The following is a 23730-nucleotide window of genomic DNA, read 5'->3' on the forward strand; positions in this document are numbered from 1 at the left end:
ATCTCTGCTACAAACAACGAAACAAGAAAAGCTAAACTAGATCAAATAGGGCGATGTAATACAATGCACACTTAGACATTATGGTAAAACATTTTAACCAGTTAAGACCCAAGCCTGTTTTTCAGGTCTCAGGCTCGAAAAGGACATTCCCAGAACAGTTGACTATATCTTCTCTTCTAAAATGGGTCAATTATAATCTTTATTCTCAAAGCAATGATAAACCTGTGAGTTGGATGTAGAAACATTCAGAATCAATATAGATGTTTTTAAAGTAAATTCAGATTGAACATAGTAAATTATAGTGTCCGTAATAACCCATTACTTACTTATGGTGAAAACCACCTTGAATGATGGGATAGGAGACTAAAAGCTTTAGGAATCCAAAGTACAACATATAATAAGTACCGTCTATCAAGATTGATGCAAAACAAGTATTTCCAAGGCACACCTTTATATGATCATTATAGTTATACAAAATAAGAGAATAACACGTATGAAATAATTCCAACTCATACTACAGTTTGAAAGGTAAATCTGTTCAGTTCTGTTTCATATGGTGTTGAGAGATGTGTCCATAGATTCAGTCCCTCATGTTGCTCCAGATTGGTTCATTTAACTTCAACATTTAAAATGAAATCTTCCCGGGGGAGCATGCCCCCGGACCCCCCTAAAGGAGGTGAGGTCCACCACCTGCACACACCCCCCGTCAAATTGTCCCACCCACAGTGACGATGCTTCCTACGCCCATGCCCGAGACACAACCCTCGTCTCAATACCCCTCCTCGACTCCTCCTTTCCCTCAATACCCCTCCTCGACTCCTCCTTTCCCTCACTCGCGTCCCTTCCTTGCGTCTTAGCTCCGCCTCCGTAAGATGCGAGCGAGAGACACGAGGAGGAGACGCGAGGACAGAGGAGTCCTCAGGTATTAATTGGGATGTCCTCGTTCACTCAAACGTCACTCTTAAACGACGTCTGTTAATGATGAGATGTGCACAGCTGTATCCCCTCTCATCGGGTTTAACTGAATAACCTTTAGAACCTTTAGAACCTTTAGAACCGGCCCATTTGTTGTTAAATATGTATTTAAATGAATGAATCTTTATCTTGTTAGTCAAGGAATTCAATGTATGATGGTTGGTCCTGCTTTTGTGTTCCGTTTTGGTGTAAAATGTACATTTCAATACAAATATAATTATAGTAATGTGAAAGCCTTTACTCTGAACATGTGTGTCCTGTAGATCCCCACATTCACCACAAACCCACATTCAGGACTGTGCATTTTAAATCATTTAACTCCTGAATATCTTAACACAAAAACAAAACAAATAATTGTTATTGATCAAGATCTAGCCATCTAGCTTTCTTAATAGCTATGTTTTAGTGACGTTCAAGATCATTAAACATGACTTCAATTGTTAGTATAACCTTAAGAAATGAATTGCACATAATAATTCCCACGGAGCTGTGAGCACTTAGACATTTATGTGACGCTTTCCCACTCATTCTTCCAGTTCTCCGTTTTCCTCTCTTGAAACGGACCAGCTGTGAAGGTGGGGGCGGGGCTTATATACGCAAGTAGTGAAAACACTTCCGCGTAGTCTGCTCTCGTGTATCCTCCCTTTCGTCTCCTCCCGCACCCCTCCTCCCTCACCCCTCCTCGACTCCTCCGTGTGCATTTCAGCTATTGGGACGTCCTTCAACATGGCGTGTCTTGATCGATTTCCGGGTCAAGTCCCGGAGGAGGGGAAGAGAGGAGTCGAGGAGGGGTATTGGGATGAGGCTAGAGTTTCGTGAATATTGTTGTTGTTTGCCCCCACGGGCAGGGGCATGGGGTTTAACAGGTTTTAAAGTATCCCATGTGTTAGTGAATTTTTATATATTTTCCTTTAGAATGGCAGGAAATTAGTATTCAAATAGTGATTGAATTTTTGGTCCCCCCCCAATGTTGACCCCATGAATACGGCCTTGCCTCAAAATGACATATTATACAGACAAAAGAAACTTAAAGTACATTATAGACACATATACTGTAGTGACTTAAAAAGTACACAAATAACCTTAAAGAGACACATTAGGACCTGTAAAAGACATGAAATGACAATAAAGAGACTTGTGACATAATATATGTGACTATAAGTCTATTAAAATGTGTTATTTGTTCTTTTTAATGATTTATTCTCTTGAATATCAAATTTGCAAGGAAATAGACAGATATCTGGGCCGTTTGGCATCACTAATCTGCTATAACATCATTTACTTTTAATGTATGAGTTACTAAACTGGACCTGTGTAACATATCTAATGTTGAAAATTAAGTATTTATTTAAAATAAAACCATGACTCTACACCCTCCAACCACAGGGGGCGCTATGCACACCCAGAGTTAGTGAGTAAAGCACAGAAGAAGAAAGGGTATTTTGCAGCGGGTGCAGTAGCGCAGCGCTGCAGCCAGGGGTCGCTTTTCTGCGGCGTCACTCACTGCAGTTTATCCACCGACATGCTGGGATTTATCAGGGAAATAAAGGGCCTTTTTAACCTCTTAAACCACCAAGAATACCGCGTGACCACTCGCTGGATGTTTGGGGTTCTTCCAGCACGTGCGGAGGAGTAAAAGTGGCTCAAAGTGCCCTGAAGAAAGTGAGTTATTGCCGGCGAGTAACGGTACTTTGTGGCCGGAGGAAGCGTCTCCTTTTCGGATATTTTCCTGGGATCATCCGGTGAGTGGCTCTCTGGATCAATGACTCATGAGTGATAGGAACGGCTGCTGATTGGTTACATTGTGGCGGTGCTGCTCTCTGATGATGGCGGCGGCTATCACTGTGATCACACTCTGTATTTTCATTGGAGGCTGGCTAACGGGGAGCTAGCAGAGGAAGCTAAAGCTGCTACATGAAGGGTTTTCACATTAAAATCAGAGCATCAGACACAGGTAGGTTCACAGAGCAGGCGTATAGCTGGGTGTGTGGTGCATTAACTGAAACGCAGGGAAAGAAGAGAAAAAGTAAGAAAAACTACCCAAAAAACCCTGAATACTCTGATTACTCTCTAGGATTACCTCTATATCAAATACACAAGAGAACATACATAACAATAAGATGTTTTTAAGTTCAGACCCATGATAAAACATGTGTCCTCCTACAGTATTATAGTTTATAAATGCTGTGAAACACATGAATTAAAAGAAACACAGCATGTTGTTTAATAAATCAGGGTCGTACTGTCTTTCTGCTGAGCTACACGTCTCAGAGTTATTTTAAAGTCACCTGTTAAACTCTTCACCTGTTTCCTGTTGAACGCAGGAGGATGACGAGCGAAGAGTGAAGATCTGCAGCTGATCCAGGACCTGCAAAATGTGAGAGTCCCCTGCTAAATACATGCTGAAATACACATGAGTCAATAGAGAGCACAGCGGTGGATCTGCTGGCATCTTATTCTAATGAGCTCCAGCAAAGCTCACACAGACTGGGGTCAGACATGAGACCCTCGGTCAGACATGAGACCCTCGGTCAGACATGAGACCCTCGGTCAGACATGAGACCCTCGGTCTGGAGGTTTTAAAGTGCTTTTTAAATGAAGCTGTATTGTATGTTCCTCAGAGAGATGACGGAGGAGGTGCAGATGGAGGCTCTGCTCGAGCAGGTGCTGCAGAAGGACCTGGGGGTCAGGATCAAGGTCGGCCCCGAGGTCACAGAGGTCATCCTGTCGGAGCAGAGGAGCCCCGACCTGGAGCAGGACCAGAGCCTGGTGGACCGCGTGGTGGACGCTGTGGCCAGCTCCTGGGTCAACTCCAGCAACTTCAAGGTGACGTAGATCAGGGGTCCAGACTGTGTTCACCGAGGACCACGTACAGAAAGATATACGTAGAGCTGGGGTCCAGACTGTGTCCACAAGGGCCACGTACAGAAAGATATACGTGGAGCTGGGGTCCAGACTGTGTCCACAAGGGCCACGTACAGAAAGATATATGTAGAGCTGGGGTCCAGACTGTGTCCACGAGGACCACGTACAGAAAGATATACGTGGAGCTGGGGTCCAGACTGTTTCCACGAGGGCCACGTACAGAAAGATATATGTAGAGCTGGGGTCCAGACTGTGTCCACGAGGGCCACGTACAGAAAGATATACGTAGAGCTGGGGTCCAGACTGTTTCCACGAGGGCCACGTACAGAAAGATATACGTGGAGCTGGGGTCCAGACTGTGTCCACGAGGGCCACGTACAGAAAGATATACGTAGAGCTGGGGTCCAGACTGTGTCCACGAGGGCCACGTACAGAAAGATATACGTAGAGCTGGGGTCCAGACTGTGTCCACGAGGGCCACGTACAGAAAGATATACGTAGAGCTGGGGTCCAGACTGTGTCCACGAGGGCCACGTACAGAAAGATATACGTGGAGCTGGGGTCCAGACTGTGTCCACGAGGGCCACGTACAGAAAGATACACACACACTTTACACGTCTCTGTTCCAGCCAACGCAGACATAATCAAATGATGCGCACATTATGCCAAAACGTCTCTCAACAATACGACAGCTGGTCGACAATCACAACAGCTGATCAACAATCACAACAGCTGATCAACAATCACAACAGTCAGCTAGATAAGGGTTAAAAGCAGACGACATGTCCCAACATTGATCAATGAAGTAATCTATTATTAAACTTGTGTCATCGTGCACTCTCACGTCGCTCTAAAATGAGGCGAATGGTAACGTGCTCACCCGTCACTTGTAAATAAAGCCGATGCTACGAAGGAAGTTCATGACAGAAGTTTAGCTCAGGACGCTGTCATTGAACATCAACATCTGATTGGCTGATGAACCTGTCACTAATACTTATTACCAATCAGATGTGTTGTCTTTCAACAAAAGGCTAGCAGTATCTGTTGGGCCCCCGCCAACTAAAATAACTGTGAGGCGTTCAAGTGACTTTTTGATGTAGGAGATTCCAGTTCAGCCTCAACAAAACCTCACTTCATTTTAGATATAAGACATCAAACTAATAAAAAGGTTTATTATGCAATGTGATAATGGGATGTTGTGCAGGACGGATATTAAAGGGTTAAAGCACTGATTCCTGCATGTGTCGGGGACAAAGTGTCCTCAGGGACAAAGTGTCCTCAGGGACAAAGTGTCCTCAGGGAGTCCTTTATGCTGAGAGAATAACCTATATCTGCCCGTAAATAATATATGTATACTGTATATATATTATATATAAGTAGGAGCCTGTATATATATTATATATATTCTGCATGTCTGTCAGCAGACTGCAGGATGTGCAATGTACTTGTAATCACTTTAACTTGCTATTAGTCGCATTTTATCCAAATTAAATCACTTCCTATTTCACTTATCTTAGAGAAATGATGGATAAAGTACCAACTGCAACTCTTAGGGACGTCATGCTAATGTCAAATATGGATTAAAGGGTTGATCAAATATGAAAAACATAAGAAGTTGCAGCCCATAGCAAGCATGTATATCAATTAAAATAGTGCCATGTGGAGAAATCTAATGCATTTTGTAGTAAATATTAAGCTGAGAACTACACACACACGCACGCACACACACATACTTCCTGTGGTGTAATGGGGCCGAGGCTCCCAGGCGAGGGTGTCAGCGGCTTAATTTACCCGCACCATTAGCCCAGTTTCAGTGTGGTAGTAAAACCTTCAGATCTGTGTGTGTGTGTGTGTGTGTGTGTGTGTGTCTTGTTATTGATCGAGGGCAGCGAGCAGACAGGCGTTATTTATCAGCTATTGATAAATGCAGTTTCATGGCGTTGTCCAAACCGTGTATTCTCCTTTTTAAATGACGTTTTAAATGTCTGTGATCAATCACTACACTAAGAGGGACTGAAAGGGACATTCATCTTATTTTAATTACTGATTTACCTGCAGAGAAATGTGGTATGTTATGGTGAGATGTGAGTAGTAGGTTTGTAGTATGCATGGTGGAAGAATAATTCAGATCCTTTACCTATAGGTACAGAAGTATTATCAATAAAATGTACTTAAGTAAAAGTACTCGTTCTGCAGAAATATGGCCTCCAAAAGTTGTTGTTGTCCAGTTGCATTTTACTGTTATGGACAAATTATGCATGTTTATTTCCTCCTTTTAATGCACGAATCTCAGTCTAAAAGGGAACTATAGTTTAGTAAACATCTATTAACTCCCTTCCCTTTTTAAATGTAGTGGAGTAGAGACCCTACGACTCACAGCCCAAGTTGCCACCTCCGCCCTGGTCGACCATTCATAAAGCATCCAGTATTAATAATCATATTACACCCTTCAAGGCAACTTTTATCCTAATTATGAACACAACTTTTACCCTCTTTTTGAAAACGTATGGTCAATAACAGCCTGTTGATGTAATACCGCTCAGTGGCCAGCAGAGGGCGCCATAGTAATAAATACATGTTATTATACAACTCCGTATCTCTGTTTGATTTAGAGATGTTCCAAAAATTGCACCATAGCCCGAGCATGAAGCCCAGGTGATGCGAGAGTGTTGATATGGTGTAAGCAGGGAGGCTCTCACTATACGTTCATTGAGCCTCCCATACCACCCCAGGACAAGGAAAGTTGATGCCGTGGTGATTCGAAGCTGTTTATTAAATGTTAACACCACCTTCACTCATGGTGTAAGATTACAAAAAATGTTACTTCATAGAATGAAAGATCACATGCTTATATGTTGGGGTTGTATCAAAAAACCTGTGAATTCTGATTATTTTGTAGTTTTTTTAACGTATTATCTTGGTTTAGACTCATTACCCATGATGCTTTGCAGGTCCCCATTCAAATCCATTGGTCTTCTTTCAGAATCTGAATACTCAGTTTGGATTTGAGACAGGTGATGCATTTAGGAGTGAAATTAAATATAACTAATAAAATAAAATAGAATAAAATGTTTTATATTAAACATAACAAGCTTAGGTTAAAATGTGGCATATAGAAAATATAATAAATGTTTATACAAACACAAATTAAAATAAAACAATTAAATAAATAGATGCAATTATTTTAGGAAAAAAATGAAATATAATGTAATAATAAATTGTGTATATTACCATATATACCGTTTTGTGCTGTCTATGTTTCATTTGGATGCATTTTATCAGCATGTTTGTGTAATTTCTCTTATTGTTATTGGTGTTTCTCTTATTGTTGTTGGTGTTTGTCTTGTTGTTGTTGGTGTTTGTGTGCCAGGTGGTTCTGCTGGGGATGGACATCCTGTCGGCGCTGGTCAGCAGACTGCAGGAGAGGTTCAGGACGCAGGTCGGCACAGGTGAGCTGCACCTTAGACATTATTTATCTATCTATCTATCTATCTATCTATCTATTCTTAATTGTCTTAAAATCTGTGTATTTGTCTGCAGTTCTGCCGAGCCTCATGGACCGCCTAGGAGACGCTAAAGATCAGGTGAGGGAGCAGGACCAGGCGCTGCTGCTGAAGATCATGGACCAGGCTGCCAACCCTCAGGTGAGAAGATCTACCTGCTGCACACACAGAAGCTTTTATACTAACTGTTGGGAAAACAGTGAATGTCCTCTTCCAACATGAGAGTACCATGATAACAAAGGTATCCCAGCTGTAGCTGTGAACATGACAGGATGTCTGATTACCTAGAAGAGCATCAGGACTGTTTGAGGCATATGATAGCTATGTGATTAACATGATGATTCAGCCTCTATGGAGATAGACATATGACAAGCATGCTCATTTCTGACGTGGAGCTAATCTGAAGTAAACATTGAATACTGCTTTCTATTCCTCCATCTTGTGACTGTGTAACTCCCTCTCTTGGATATCAGCATGTGAAGGACACTGTTCAGGAACTAGTTGATGCTCTGTATGTGATGACTACTTCCATTCTGGAGAGGATCACAGATACATGGATCCTGAGATTGAAGCTCAAGCCGGGGACCAGGGATGTTTCTCTAACACTGACGGACTATAACCTGTGTTCCCTGTTCTCAGTTTGTTTGGGAGCGCATGATGGGAGGCTTCAAACACAAGAACAACCGCACCAGAGAGGGCCTCTGCCTCTGCCTCATCTCCACCCTCAACGTGTAAGAAAACAGCAAATCTTCACTTTTAAGAAGCTGGAGCTAATTCATTCTTCACATTACTGCTTTAACAATAAATACTGTACTATCATGTTATATAAATATATGGAATAAAAGATGTTTTATTCAGTTTGTGCAGAAAGCAGAGATACCTCTACGATCTGAGAGGTGTTTTGATGTGAAGATATTCACATATACTTCCTGTTTTGTTCAGGTTTGGATCCCAGAGTCTGACGCTGAGTAAGATCGTCCCTCACATCTGCAACCTGCTGGGAGACCCCACCAGCCAGGTACACACACGCACACGCACGCGCACGCACACACACGCACACACACACACACACACACACACACACACACACAGTTTTTATGCTAGATCTCAAAACTTCATGTCTGAGAAATTAAATTTGTGGGACATTTCGACTAAATTGAACACTTTTTTTAACAGTTTTTATCGTACATTTTTGTCTCAAATCTCAGAGAATTTATTTATTTTTCAGGTTTTTTTTCTCCTATATTTAATCGATCTATAAACTTAATTTTCATTATCCCGGTTATTTCTTGGATATTTGACACATTTTGCTCCTAAATGTGTGAGACATTACCTGTGCTTTAATCCCAGAGAACATCCCAGTTATTTATTCTCAGAAATCTGTTCCTCTGTGTTTACGTGTTTCCGTGTTTACGTGTTTACGTGTTTACGTGTTTACGTGTTTCCGTGTTTCCGTCGTCCTGCAGGTGCGCGACGGAGCGATGAACTGCCTGATCGAGATTTATCGACACGTCGGAGAGCGAGTGAGGATGGACCTCGGGAAGAAAGGCCTGCCTCAGTCACGGTGCGTTCAAATGCAGAAGTACAAATACTTTGTTACTGTACTTAAGTACATGTTTCTGGTATCAGTACTTTACTCCACTACTTATTTTTCTGACCACTTTTTACTTTGACTTCTTACATTTTGAACACAAATACCTGTACTTTCTACTTCTTACATGTTGAACCCAAATACCTGTACTTTCTACTTCTTACATGTTGAACACAAATACCTGTACTTTCTACTTCTTACATGTTGAACACTAATACCTGTACTTTCTACTTCTCACATGTTGAACACAAATACCTGTACTTTCTACTTCTTACATGTTGAACCCAAATACCTGTACTTTCTACTTCTTACATGTTGAACCCAAATACCTGTACTTTCTACTTCTTACATGTTGAACACAAATACCTGTACTTTCTACTTCTTACATGTTGAACACAAATACCTGTACTTTCTACTTCTTACATGTTGAACACAAATACCTGTACTTTCTACTTCTCACATTTCCCAAACAGGCTGGTTCCTTTAGTTTGAATGTGTGTTTGGTGGCGTGATCATTATTCTTTAGAGTCATTGCGTGCCTATTGATTTGAACACGATCCGTGTATCCATCATTTCCTGGTCTTCTCTAAAGAAGAGGGACCAATGGAAACGTTGTCATGTTGCCGTTGTTCAGCATGGAAACATTCATTAGCTAACAATGACATTATTGTTCTATTAATATAAAGGGAGGTCAGGTACTCTTTAAAACAGCTGCTAGTTATGGGTACTTTTTACTGAAGTACATTTCAAAGTTCTTTACTTCTACTTAGTAAAGGATGTGTACTTTGCCCTCTCTGATCAAATGCATCCCATCAGCTCCAAGACGTTAAACCACTGAAGAGAACATGTTCACGTCTCTTTCCCGTACATTTGATCTGAGATAACACCCGTCTAAATAACAGCCTCTCATACGTCCAATCACAGACGGACAGGTCACATGTCATCAAGCTCATAAAACCATATGAGGTCTGTTTTTAAGAGGAGGTCTCCAGTGTTTTACAGACCCAGATATATTCCGTTTACAGGGATCTAAAACAGAGAAAACAGCAAGTCCTCCACTTTTGAAGCAGCTTTGAGCAGAATATGAATGAAAGCTTTGCCTCATAAAGCTTTACTTTCTATTCATCCACATTGACACAAAAGCTCCTTCATGGTGTTTGCTGCCGGTGTGTTTCTGGATGCTGAGATGTTCCCAGTTTGTTGTGTTTGCAGACGCCTGAAGGCAGCGTGTTGTCCCCGCTCTGAACACTGTGCTCCCTCTCTCCTCTCTGCAGGCTGAACGTCATCTTCAGCAGATTTGATGAAGTGCAGCGGTCGGGGAACATGGTGTCTCCTCTGTCCGGTGAGTGTGAGTGTGAGTGTGAGTGTGTGTGTGTGCGTGTGCGTGTGTGTGACCGTGTGTGTGTGCGTGTGTGTGACCGTGTGTGCGCGTGCGACCGTGTGTGCGCGCGCGACCGACAGTGTGTGTGCGCGTGACCGTGTGTGCGCGTGACCAGAAAGGGTCAAAAAGGCCGACAGACCTTTCAGTGAAACCTGTTACTCCTGCGGTGCGTTCACTGTCCCTCAGTTAAAATGCAACCTGATTCAGATTCCTGCAGATCAGTTATATAAGCAGCTTACTGGTTTTGGGACTGGTCACGAGGCTCAGCTTTACCTCAGGGATTAAAACTCAAAACACAAGACCCCCTCCTGGGAGGAGACGACATGGATTCATCTCAGAGATAATCTGACCGGCAGGGAGGAGCTTCACCTGGTCAACATTCATCCAATACGCCCTTTTTCTACGCCTCCAGATCCCCCTTTTCTGTTTTCAAAATAAAACACGGAGCTTTTATTTTGAAGCCTGGCTTTTAGTGTTGGAGTTTCCTATGATAGGTGCATGCATTTTAAACCACGGTATCGCATGCAATGTTTATTCAACTGGATACAAGCAGAAATGGTGACTGAGGGGAATATGAGGTTAATTGTGCAGCGTACACCTGAGCAGGTGAGAGCATCAAGCGTAAGGAGGAGAAAGATCAAGGAAACACAGAGGCTTTTCACTGCAGCCCAGGGCTCTTATTTTGTAGGAGTGGTGTCTTATTTTGTAGGAGTGGTGTCTTATTTTGTAGGAGTGGTGTCAGCTGTTGTCACAAGACGATGCTGGGTGTCAGGACTCTGTTTATCGGCACAGGAACGTTGGGTGAGTGAAGCCTGCAGGTATCAAACAGGAAGTCTCGTTAACTCTCTCTGTGTTTTTAGATCATTGCTCTTAATTGGGTGATCGTTGAGGCGTGAGATCCTGCTGAATACGTCCAAACGTTGAGGTATTTTGGGTGAAGAAATAGTGGTTATAGTTTGAGGAATAGTTCCCGTTGGTGTTGCAGGTGTTTACATCGTGATAGGTGTTTGTTATCAGAGTCTAAATCTCCATTAACGGTCATTATAAGTTGATCTGATGCCTCTTCTCTTCACACGCAGACACACGTTTGCAGTCGACAGATAAAAGTGATAAAAGCAGAGACATTCAACCCTTTTTAATAAGCGATGAAATGTGTTTTAAACTGCTCTCTTGCAGCGATGAGACTCTAACAAAGGGATCATTGAGTTATAAATACTTTGCTCCTGCAAGCCTGAAGGCGTTTGAACAATATTTCTGCTATTTGAGGCCGTTCTATTATAGCTTCTCTTATTCAATATAAATCAATTCATCTTACTCCTACTTAACTTTGGGTTCATTAAATATCATAATGTTTCTCAGAGCCCGAATTGACTTGATTGACTCGGGCTGTCAGGTCGGAGACTCTTAGGTTGCACCGATGGAGAGAAATGAATAATGAATAACGAGCGCCGTGAAGAAACAGAAACCCTCTCAGAAGCGTTTAGACCATAGACTGTGTATATAAAGGTTTAGATGTATTTCATATAAGTTCTGCACGCCTGCGCCACACATTCACCTGCAGAGACTTAAGAGAGGGTTTTCTGCACCACAGGGTTTATTTACACATCAGGAAACCACACCAGTATCCTTCTGTAAGGGTTGATCAATGCTCACTCACTGCAGGGACAACTATATATTACATTAAAACTCCAAATGTATTTTTTTACAGACAGAAAATGGGTTTTTATTTCACATTTTTAATCAAAAGGATAAACGCGAGTGGGAAACAGCGCCCTCTTGTGGATAGAAGTGTCTCTACAGCTGAGAGTGAAACAGTAAATTGAGGAACAACCCCCCCCCTTAAAAAAGGCTTTCAGATACCCCTCCCCGAGGTAGGACAAAGCACAGCTAGGTTTTTCATTACTTTAATATGTCTAGTTTATGAAACAGATAGTTGTTTACAAATACTTTCCTGCTAAAGTATTTTTTGGGGGATTTTATAACCGAAAATAGTGAAAATGTAGGCTCCTCTGAAGGGGGCCGAGTTGGCCTTAACCCCTCTATCTCTGGAAGTAATGATCAGAAGGTCATCAAATTAGGACTGGGTGTTCACAGAGAGGCAAAGCATACAATGAAGTAAAGATTACATCTACACTTTTTACCATCTTTGTAATATTAACACCTAAACACACATGGATCATAGGCGGAAATGGAACAGGACTGTTATCTTCCCATAAAAACAGATTTCTTGACTGTTCACTTCAACCTGAACCCGTGTGAGGGGAAGGATCCAGAGCAGAGGTTCAGAGGTCAATATAAAAGACATTGTGACCTTTAAGTTATTGTGTGTTTATTTGAGTTGTTAAACCTCGTGACTGTCAGAGTGATGAACGGTGACCTTGCTGTGAGAGAAACCCTCCCTCCTGAGTCATGATGTGTGTGTGTGTGTGTGTGTGTGTGTGTGTGTGTGTGTGTGTGTGTGTGTGTGTGTGTGTGTGTGTGTGTGTGTGTGTGTGGTGTGTGTGTGTGTGTGTGTGTGTGTGTGTGTGTGTGTGTGTGTGTGTGTGTGTGTGTGTGTGTGTGTGTGTGTGTGTGTGTGTGTGTGTGTGTGTGTGTGTGTGTGTGTGTGTGTGTGTGTGTGTGTGTGTGTGTGTGTGTGTGTGTGTGTAATGGAAGAGGATTGATTGCCTGCTCGATCGTCCCACAGGAGACTCTCCCTCTCTCTTTGTTCTGTGTATTATTTATGTGGGACCTTTCAGACCGACTGCGACATTAGAGTTCTGTAGTTCTTGTAGTTCCTGTACTTGCCGGACCTTTCCTAACCCTAACCCTTGGGCGGACTCATATGCTGGAAAGCCCATCTCCTTTTAAAGATCTTTCAAAATAAAAGCATGTAGAAGTGCGTTATGAAGCTTTACTTTGAAACTCTGAGCTGAACAGCCGTCAGCTGTGCGTCCAGGAATGTGAGACTGCACATTGTTCGGATGCTTCTCCTCGGCTCTCTGAAGCCCTCGTTGTTCAGCCATGTGACCCGACCTGCTCTTCCTCCTCCAGACAAAGCCTTCGAAGACGATGACTCGGGGGACGGCGGCCGCTCCTCTTCCTCGTCCAGAGGAGGGAAGAAGACTCTGAGCATGGGTTCCTTCAGGAGAACCGGATCCAGCAGCAAGTCTGCAGGTCAGAGGCTCCACATATATCTGATGCTGTTGGGGAGGGGCTTGTTTTGGGGGTTACTTCCACATGCTCGGCATATTTTAAAAACTTTTCTGAAGCTGTGGCAACGAGGGGAAGTCATTCTGTCCTCTTCCTCGCTCCTTATCTGCTTTTCATCTCATGTTTGGTGCTCAATGGCTTTACATATGCAGGTAGCACAAAAGAAGCAGCTTTGTGTTTTTCACCTTAAGTCATGCGCGTTTACTATTTATTATATTTCACTAAATCTACTTTTCTTTTCTTTTAATTTGGCTTTTTGTATTCATCTCTATGTTTAGAATTTGTATTTATTGACACTTTATTTGATCTATTCATGCATTTGTATTTATGCATCTTTATGTGGGATGAACTCTGCACAAAAGGCATGAAATGAAAGTGCAGAAAGAACGAGAAAAGGCCTATTAATTAAAAAAAGAAAGTCCTTTGTAACCTAATGAGACGTTTGGAAACATGGACGCACCGTCTGGGTTTACATTTGAATGATTTAATATAAACCCATCTGTAAATGTTAATGTGTAAAACAGGGAGGGACGGCTCTGCAGCTGGAGCGGTGGACGACGAGGATTTCATCCAGGCCTTCGAGGACGTCCCCACGGTGCAGGTGAGGCTTTGGTCCAACAGCAAACACAGTCAACTACACAGGATAGCTTCTTTAAAGTGTGCTTCCTCCTGTCCTCCTGCAGATCCACTCCAACAGGGAGGTGGAGGAGAACATGACGAAGATCCGGGACGTCCTGTCTGACGATAAGAAGGACTGGGAGCTCCGGGTGGCCGCGGTACGTCTCTGTCTCTATGTGTTTCCTCACTCTCTTGATGTGGTTCTCGGGGTCTTGATGTGTCCTGGTCCTCTCTGTGTGTCTCCTCAGCTGAAGAAGGTTCGCTCGCTGCTTCTGGCCGGCGCTTCAGACTTCGATGTGTTTCCTCAGCAGCTGCGTCTGATGGAGGCGGCGTTCAAACTGTCCGCCAAGGACCTCCGCTCCCAGGTGGTGAGGGAGGCCTGCCTCACCATGGGGTAAGAGAAGCAAATGGAGACCATGCTGGGGTCTTTGCTTTTTTAGGCTGTTCTTGTACTTCCTAATTTATATAGTCTTGTAGTTCTATATAAATGTAGTTGCTGATGAATAAAGGTGAGTGTGTGTTTGTTTCAGCCACCTGTCTCTGGTCCTCGGGAGTCGTTTCGATCACGCTGCGGAGGCCATCATGCCCATCCTCGTCACTCTGGTCTCCAACAGCGCCAAGATCATGGCGTCCTCCGGCACGGCCGCCATCCGCCTCATCCTCAAAGTGCGAGCACGCTTTACTTCATTCATTCATATTAAAGTGTGTTAATGCCGTACCAGGGTGTTGACTGCAGGTTCTTGTGTTTTGCAGCACACACACTACCCGCGTCTCATCCCCGTCATCACCAGCAACTGTATATGCAAATCTGTGGCTGTCAGACGGTGAGACACTCAGACTTTTTTAAGAATGAAATAGAAAGCAATACATCCTTAATGTGTCCTCCTCTGTGTTGCAGGCGCTGCTTTGAGTTCCTGGAGCAGCTGCTGCAGGAGTGGCAGAGCAGCTCTCTGGAGAGGTGACGGAAACTCTATATCATGCATATCTATATATTATGGGATGAGCACAGATGCAGTATTTGCAGATAATGGTGAAGTACGACATGCTTTCACGATCAGGAAATATGACACCGGGTCGGATCTTCGTCTGCACCCCGACACCAGGGAGCTCTCTAGTTTCTGTGTGTGTGTGTGTGTGTGTGTGTGGGTGTGGGTGTGGGTGTGGGTGTGGGTGTGTGACAGTGTGTGTGGGAGAGAGAGTGAGAGTGTGTATATGAGAGACTCTGAGCGAGTGTGAGAGTGTGTCTGAGAGTGTTAGTGTGTGTGAGAGACTGTGAGAGTGTGTGTGAGGCTGTCAGAGTGTGTCTGAGAGTATATGTGAGAGTGTGTGTCTGAGAGTGTGTGAGGGTGTGTGTCTGAGAGTGTGTGAGGGTGTGAAGCAATTTACTACTTAAAAAACTAGATAAAGTGGTGAATTTATGATATTTAATCACAAATATACTATAAAAAATATAATCTATATATATAATCCCAGGGAATATAAAGAAATCTGTGGGATTATAAGGTTTTAGATTTGCGAGAGAAAACCTGTTAATCTCAGATAATATCAATTTGTTTACTTTGTACATAAACAACTTTATTCCATGTTTGTTGTCCTCTCATCCCCCTCTCTGCAGACATGGGACAGTTTTAATGGAGACGATAAAGAAAGGGATCCACGATGCAGACGCAGAGGCTCGATCCGTGGCCAGAAAGTAAGACTCATGTTACTACAAATGCAATTTAAATAATATCTCTCCAACAGGAAGCCTGCACACAGTAGCGTGACGTTAACATGTTAAACAGGAAGCCTGCACACGGTAGCGTGACGTTAACATGTTAAACAGGAAGCGTGCACACAGTAGCGTGACGTTAACATGTTAAACAGGAAGCCTGCACACAGTAGCGTGACGTTAACATGTTAAACAGGAAGCCTGCACACAGTAGCGTGACGTTAACATGTTAAACAGGAAGCCTGCACACAGTAGCGTGACGTTAACATGTTAAACAGGAAGCCTGCACACAGTAGCGTGACGTTAACATGTTAAACAGGAAGCGTGCACACAGTAGCGTGACGTTAACATGTTAAACAGGAAGTGTGCACACAGTAGCGTGACGTTAACATGTTAAACAGGAAGCCTGCACACAGTAGCGTGACGTTAACATGTTTCTCTGCAGGTGCTACTGGAGTTACCAGGCTCACTTCAAGCGGGAGGCGGATCAGTTGTTCCAGAGTCTGGAGGCGTCCTATCAGAAAGCTCTGCAGGCGCACCAGAGAGGGGGGGAGAACAGCGTGACATCACTTCCTGCCAGCGACCGATCCTCCTCCTCCTCCCAGGAGAGCCTCAGGTGAGCCCCCCCCCCCCCCCCCCCCCTCAGGATTTACTGATATACTAACTCTCTTTGGTTAAACCATCCTTTTTTATTATTATTATTTATGCATTTTGTCTCCACAGTCGACCCCCGCCTGTAAAAAACACGTTTGGAAGCGGCTCAACAAGAAGTAAGTCACTTTGTTTATTTATTTATATCATTTTTTTATTTACTATTTTATACATTTTTTTATTGTATTTTTATTTTTTTTATTTTACTAAATTTACAGTTTAAAAAAAATGTATTATTATTATTTTATTTGGGGAATAAAACCCCTCTCTAAATGTTGCTTTTCTCCCCCCTCTTGCAGCCAAAGCCTCCCACGGTCGCCCTCCAGTACCCGCCCCTCCCCCCTCCCTCCAGCGCTCTCGCAGTGATGTGGATGTGAACGCCGCCTCGTCCTCCGCCCGCAGGATGCCCGCCGTGCCGGCAGCCTTTAGCTCCGCCTCCACCCTCCCCCCCGGATCCTATGCCTCCCTGGGTGAGAGTCACCACGAAAAAACTACATTTCCCTTGTGCTACAAACACTATGACTACAAACAGTATGAACACTATGGCTACAGACAGTATGACTACTAACAGTATGACTACAGACACTATGGCTACAGACAGTATGACTACAGACAGTATGACTACAAACAGTATGACTACAGACAGTATGAACACTATGACTACAAACACTATGACTACAAACAGACTACAAACAGTATGACTACAGACAGTATGAACACTATGACTACAGGCACTATGACTACAGGCACTATGACTACAGGCACTATGACTACAGGCACTATGACTACAGACACTATGACTACAGGCACTATGACTACAGACACTATGACTACAGGCACTATGACTACAGACACTATGACTACAGGCACTATGACTACAAACACTATGACTACAGACAGTATGAACACTATGGCTACAGACACTATGGCTACAGACACTATGACTACAGACACTATGACTACAGGCACTATGACTACAGACACTATGACTACAGGCACTATGACTACAAACACTATGACTACAGGCACTATGACTACAAACACTGACTACAGGCACTATGACTACAAACACTATGACTACAGACACTATGACTACAAACACTATGACTACAAACACTATGACTACAGACACTATGACTACAGACACTATGACTACAAACACTATTACTACAGGCACTATGACTACAGGCACTATGACTACAGACACTATGACTACAGGCACTATGACTACAAACACTATTACTACAGACAGTATGACTACAGACACTATGACTACAGACACTATGACTACAGGCACTATGACTACAAACACTATGACTACAGACAGTATGACTACAGACACTATGACTACAGACACTATGACTACAGACACTATGACTACAGACACTATGACTACAAACAGTATGACTACAGACACTATTACTACAGACACTATGACTACAGACACTATGACTACAAACAGTATGACTACAGACACTATGACTACAGACACTATGACTACAGACACTATGACTACAGACACTATGACTACAGACACTATGACTACAAACAGTATGACTACAGACACTATGACTACAAACACTATGACTACAGACACTATGACTACAAACACTATGACTACAAACACTATGACTACAGACACTATGACTACAACACTATGACTAACTATGACTACAGACACTATGACTACAGGCACTATGACTACAAACACTATGACTACAGACACTATGACTACAGACACTATGACTACAAACACTATGACTACAAACACTATGACTACAAACAGTATGACTACAGACAGACTACAGACACTATGACTACAGACACTATGACTACAGACAGACTACAGACACTATGACTACAGACACTATGACTACAAACACTATGACTACAAACACGATGACTACAGACACGATGACTACAGACACGATGACTACAGACACTATGACTACAGACACTATGACTACAAACAGTATGAACACTATGGCTACAGACACTATGACTACAGACACTATGACTACAGACACTATGACTACAGACACTATGACTACAAACTGACTACAAACAGTATGACTACAAACAGTATGACTACAGACACTATGACTACAGACACTATGACTACAAACTGACTACAAACAGTATGACTACAAACAGTATGACTACAGACACTATGACTACAGACACTATGACTACAAACTGACTACAAACAGTATGACTACAAACAGTATGACTACAGACACTATGACTACAGACACTATGACTACAGACACTATGACTACAAACTGACTACAAACAGTATGACTACAGATACTATGACTACAAACAGTATGACTACAGACAGACTACAGACACTATGACTACAAACAGTATGAACACTATGGCTACAGACACTGACTACAGACACTATGACTACAGACACTATGACTACAGACACTATGACTACAGACACTATGACTACAAACTGACTACAAACAGTATGACTACAGACACTATGACTACAGACACTATGACTACAGACACTATGACTACAGACACTATGACTACAAACAGTATGACTACAGACACTATGACTACAAACACTATGACTACAGACACTATGACTACAAACACTATGACTACAAACACTATGACTACAGACACTATGACTACAGACACTATGACTACAAACACTATGACTACAGACACTATGACTACAGGCACTATGACTACAAACACTATGACTACAGACACTATGACTACAGACACTATGACTACAAACACTATGACTACAAACACTATGACTACAAACAGTATGACTACAGACAGACTACAGACACTATGACTACAGACACTATGACTACAAACACTATGACTACAAACACGATGACTACAGACACGATGACTACAGACACAATGACTACAGACACTATGACTACAGACACTATGACTACAAACAGTATGAACACTATGGCTACAGACACTATGGCTACAGACACTATGGCTACAGACACTATGACTACAGACACTATGACTACAGACACTATGACTACAGACACTATGACTACAAACTGACTACAAACAGTATGACTACAAACAGTATGACTACAGACACTATGACTACAGACACTATGACTACAGACACTATGACTACAAACTGACTACAAACAGTATGACTACAAACAGTATGACTACAGATACTATGACTACAGTCACTATGACTACAAACAGTATGACTACAGACAGACTACAAACACTATGACTACAAACAGTATGACTACAAACAGTATGACTACAGACACTATGACTACAGACACGATGACTACAGACACTATGACTACAGACACTATGACTACAAACAGTATGAACACTATGGCTACAGACACTATGGCTACAGACACTATGACTACAGACACTATGACTACAAACTGACTACAAACAGTATGACTACAAACAGTATGACTACAGACACTATGACTACAGACACTATGACTACAGACACTATGACTACAAACTGACTACAAACAGTATGACTACAGATACTATGACTACAAACAGTATGACTACAGACAGACTACAGACACTATGACTACAAACAGTATGAACACTATGGCTACAGACACTGACTACAGACACTATGACTACAGACACTATGACTACAGACACTATGACTACAGACACTATGACTACAGACACTATGACTACAGACACTATGACTACAAACTGACTACAAACAGTATGACTACAGACACTATGACTACAGTCACTATGACTACAGACACTATGGCTACAGACACTATGACTACAGACACTATGACTACAGACACTATGAGTCACTATGACTACAGACACTATGGCTACAGACACTATGGCTACAGACACTATGACTACAGACACTATGGCTACAGACACTATGGCTACAGACACTGTGCTATCTCTGCAGAGGAAATTAGCTTGAACACATTTTGCTTAGCATTTAGGTAAAGTTGACCCTGTTGTCTCTCCTCTGTCAGACGGCTGCTCGTCTGTGAGTGCAGACGGTAAGCTGTGTTTACCACACACACATCAGTACTGTAGTGATGTCATCAGTGATGTCATCTGTCAAAGCATGGACTGTGTGTCTGTGCATGGTGTACTGTCCCGTAGAAACAAAAGGATCATTTAAACATGTTTTCTTCTACTTTAAAGTCGATTTCAAGAAGGTTTTTTTGCTCCATTGGTGTCAGCTGGTGGGTTTTAGAACAGATGGTGTTTCCTCTTCGGTTCACTCTGATGTTTTGTAGAGGTGTTTTAGAGAAATACCAGTCCCTGTTTCATATCTGTCCGTCACATTTCCCTCTGTGTGTAGAAACTGTCCAGTGTTTTAGTTTTAAAGAGACGCTGATTTGTTTCCTGTTTGTGTTTCTCCGTCAGGTCGCGTTCGGACCCGGAAAATGACCTCAGGGAACGCTTCCTGTGTGACGGACAGCCGGGGGCGGAGCCGCGGGAAAATCTCATCCCACTCTCAGCGTGAGCAGATCTCCATGTTTCCTTATCTTATCTAAGAAATAAAACACACTAACTCAAAGTGAAACTGCTGGGGGGGGGGGGGCTCCTCAGAGGGGCGTGGGGAGGGGCTCCTTATTTTCATCTAAAGTAACAGACAGAGAATCAGCACCTTTGAAACAGGGCTGAAACAGAGGGGATTATGGGATGCTGCAAGGATCTGTTTGGTGTTTCAGCCAATCAGAGACAGGCTGAAGAGGAGGATAATAGATGACCTTTAAAGAGTTGTTTTGTTATTAAAATGTGTCTCTGTGTTTCAGCCGGCAGCAGGTCAGGCTCTCCCGGGCGTTTGCTGAGCTCCACATACGGCCCACGGACCTCTCGGCTGAACGCTGGCCCCCCCCTCGCCGGCAGCATCCCCCCCGGCCTCATTGACCTCCGACCCCGAGGCCACCGGAGCCAGGGCTGCAGCCGAGAGACCAGCCCCAGCCGGGCCGCCAAAGGTGAGCAGAAACACTCTGAGAAACACTCTGTGATCTGGAATATAAGGGTGTTTTTATTATTTAATATCTCCAGGTTTTACTTTTTCACATTTTTATATTTCCCCTCAGGAAACAAGTCCCTAAAAACAGCTTTTAAACCATAATATTGCACTAAATATGTAAATTAAAACCACAATATAGGAGTTATTAAACTATTTACTCAAAATATTGTGATTTAAAAGTCCTCGCATGAAGAATGTCTCATCAGAGCTGCAGGTCACAGGAAGTGAGCTTTAAAGGTTGACCTCCAAAGAGATGCCCCGCCCCCTTTATACAACACCACCCTCTTCCCCCCCCTGTACCTGCAGACTCTCTTCACTAACTCTCTGCAGGTGTGTGTGTGTGTATGGCTGCATGTGCTACAGGCTAAACGCTCCCCTCTCGCTGCTTCCTGTCTGTCTCTCTGCCCCCACCCTCACCCTAACCCCCCAGCCCAGAGCAGGATCCCTCGACCCAGCATGAGTCAGGGCTGCAGCCGAGAGACCAGCCGAGACACCAGCCCCGCCCGGGGGTTCTCCCCCCTGGGTGAGTACCAAGCACCCCCCCCCCCAAAAGACCCTTAAAAACCTCCCAAAACGTGGAGGGAGAGCACTGATCCCGGGGACTTCTGTCACCACTGGCGTCCGTCCACTTAAGTTTAATTAAAGGTCACCTATTGTACAAAATCATCTTCTTCATGTCTCTTCTTCATCAACATGTGTCCCCTCTTCTTCATGTCTCTTCTTCATCAACATGTGTCCCCTCTTCTTCATGTCTCTTCTACATCAACATGTGTCCCCTCTTCTTCATGTCTCTTCTACATCAACATGTGTCCCCTCTTCTTCATGTCTCTTCTACATCAACATGTGTCCCCTCTTCTTCATGTCTCTTCTTCATCAACATGTGTCCCCTCTTCTTCATGTCTCTTCTTCATCAACATGTGTCCCCTCTGTGTAAAGAGACTCTGAAAGTTTCAGGAACAAAGATTCTCTCTCTTTTTGATCCATTTCTATAAAAACCTGTCTGAAAATGAGGGCTTTCACACCAACGCGGTTCCAGGGCCGGTTCGGAGCTGGATCCTGAAAAGCACCGGTTTGTCCTGTTCACACCGCAGCGGAGCCGCCTCTAAGCTCCGGAATCCAGTTCGTTTCAAGCACCAAAAAATTGTCGGTCCAGAAGCAAGAACCGCTTACGTCACGCTTACGTCGGCGGGGGGCGAGATTAACCTGAGCTAACGTTAAAGGAGAGTACGGCAAAGTTGTAACAAGCAGTAGTGCTGAGCAAAGTGAGCAGAACGCAACCACACACTTTATAAAGTCAGGCAACACTAACCAGGCTTCGTGTGATTCTGTTTATTTGTACCTTACTTTGACCATCCGTTCGCTGTTATTGATCATTGTGGAGAGCAGGCAGACGTTTTGTTTTGTATTCAGTGTTTCCCCTTATATACACTGTATGTACTGGCAGGGCCGATTTTTGGCATAGGCGACATAGGCGGTCACCTAGGGCGCCAGATCTGGGGGGCGCTGCGCTAGTAGCTCTGGGAGGGGAAAAACATTTTTGACTGTTGGCGCTCATCCTAATTTTTGGCCTTGATGTAACAATATTCATAATTAAGTAAATTTAACACCCTTTTCACCCCGGTTACACTTTTCATTTGCCCTGTGGGAGCGAGAGAGAGAGAGAGAGAGAGAGAGGGCGCACCGGTACCGACGCTGTTGTTATTAGCACATTATTAGCATAATTTACAGTTTTTTACTATGTTCGATCTGAATTTTCTTTAAAATAAAAAAACATCTATATTGTTCTGACTTTTCTACATCCAACTCACAGGTTTATCATTACTTTGAGAAAAAAGATTATTAATTTAACCCTTTTAGAAGGGAAGATATGGTCATTTGTTCTGGGAATGTCATTTTCGAGCCTGAGACCTGAAAAACAGGCTCAGGGCTTAAGAGGTTAAGAAACATATCAAGAAAGTTTCCAATACCATTAAATTAAACTTGCAAAATGTTAAATAAATGAGACCTTTCTTAACTGTCAATGCTGCAAAGTCATACCTCCTCTGTATGATTCTATCCCACATTGAATACTGTTTGACAAACTGGTCGTTTGCTTGTGCCTCAAACCTGAAACCCATAGAACAGCTGAGAGAGAGAGCTCAAGGTGTTTGACAGAAAGCCCAATTCATACCACCACTGCACCATCCTTGAGAAACACCATTTCTTAAGTTTTGACCATTTAAAGTCTTTTAAAAGTAT

The 23730-nt window shown here is 43.1% G+C and overlaps 1 protein-coding gene and 1 non-coding gene across 5 annotated transcripts in view; one reads left to right on the plus strand and one right to left on the minus strand.

The window, feature by feature from the left end:
- The first annotated feature begins 2465 nt into the window (after positions 1–2465).
- Positions 2466–23730, plus strand: part of LOC117486809 (CLIP-associating protein 1-like) — a 59321-nt gene continuing 38056 nt past the window's right edge. For 3 of the 4 annotated variants that reach the window (XM_034135365.1, XM_034135366.1, XM_034135367.1), the window contains exons 1-23: positions 2466–2717; positions 3300–3352; positions 3597–3801; positions 7211–7289; positions 7381–7484; positions 7983–8074; positions 8286–8361; positions 8810–8907; positions 10209–10276; positions 13349–13471; positions 14032–14108; positions 14191–14283; positions 14374–14519; positions 14656–14791; positions 14879–14949; positions 15024–15083; positions 15741–15818; positions 16282–16452; positions 16560–16606; positions 16787–16957; positions 20877–20972; positions 21269–21451; positions 21923–22015. In XM_034135365.1, coding sequence (XP_033991256.1) covers positions 3601–3801; positions 7211–7289; positions 7381–7484; positions 7983–8074; positions 8286–8361; positions 8810–8907; positions 10209–10276; positions 13349–13471; positions 14032–14108; positions 14191–14283; positions 14374–14519; positions 14656–14791; positions 14879–14949; positions 15024–15083; positions 15741–15818; positions 16282–16452; positions 16560–16606; positions 16787–16957; positions 20877–20972; positions 21269–21451; positions 21923–22015 — 2263 coding nt within the window. In that variant the 5' untranslated portion in view covers positions 2466–2717; positions 3300–3352; positions 3597–3600. Of the gene's footprint in view, positions 2718–3299; positions 3353–3596; positions 3802–7210; positions 7290–7380; positions 7485–7982; positions 8075–8285; positions 8362–8809; positions 8908–10208; positions 10277–13348; positions 13472–14031; positions 14109–14190; positions 14284–14373; positions 14520–14655; positions 14792–14878; positions 14950–15023; positions 15084–15740; positions 15819–16281; positions 16453–16559; positions 16607–16786; positions 16958–20476; positions 20504–20876; positions 20973–21268; positions 21452–21922; positions 22016–23730 lie in introns of all 4 variants that reach the window. The other variant, XM_034135364.1, reaches the window with a different exon arrangement.
- On the minus strand, positions 6456–6584 carry LOC117486822. Its single transcript, XR_004556327.1, has one exon. It is a non-coding gene; the product is annotated as a U4atac minor spliceosomal RNA (small nuclear RNA).

The sequence above is a fragment of the Trematomus bernacchii genome, unplaced genomic scaffold (genome assembly GCF_902827165.1).
Source record: "Trematomus bernacchii unplaced genomic scaffold, fTreBer1.1, whole genome shotgun sequence".
NCBI lineage: Eukaryota > Metazoa > Chordata > Actinopteri > Perciformes > Nototheniidae > Trematomus > Trematomus bernacchii.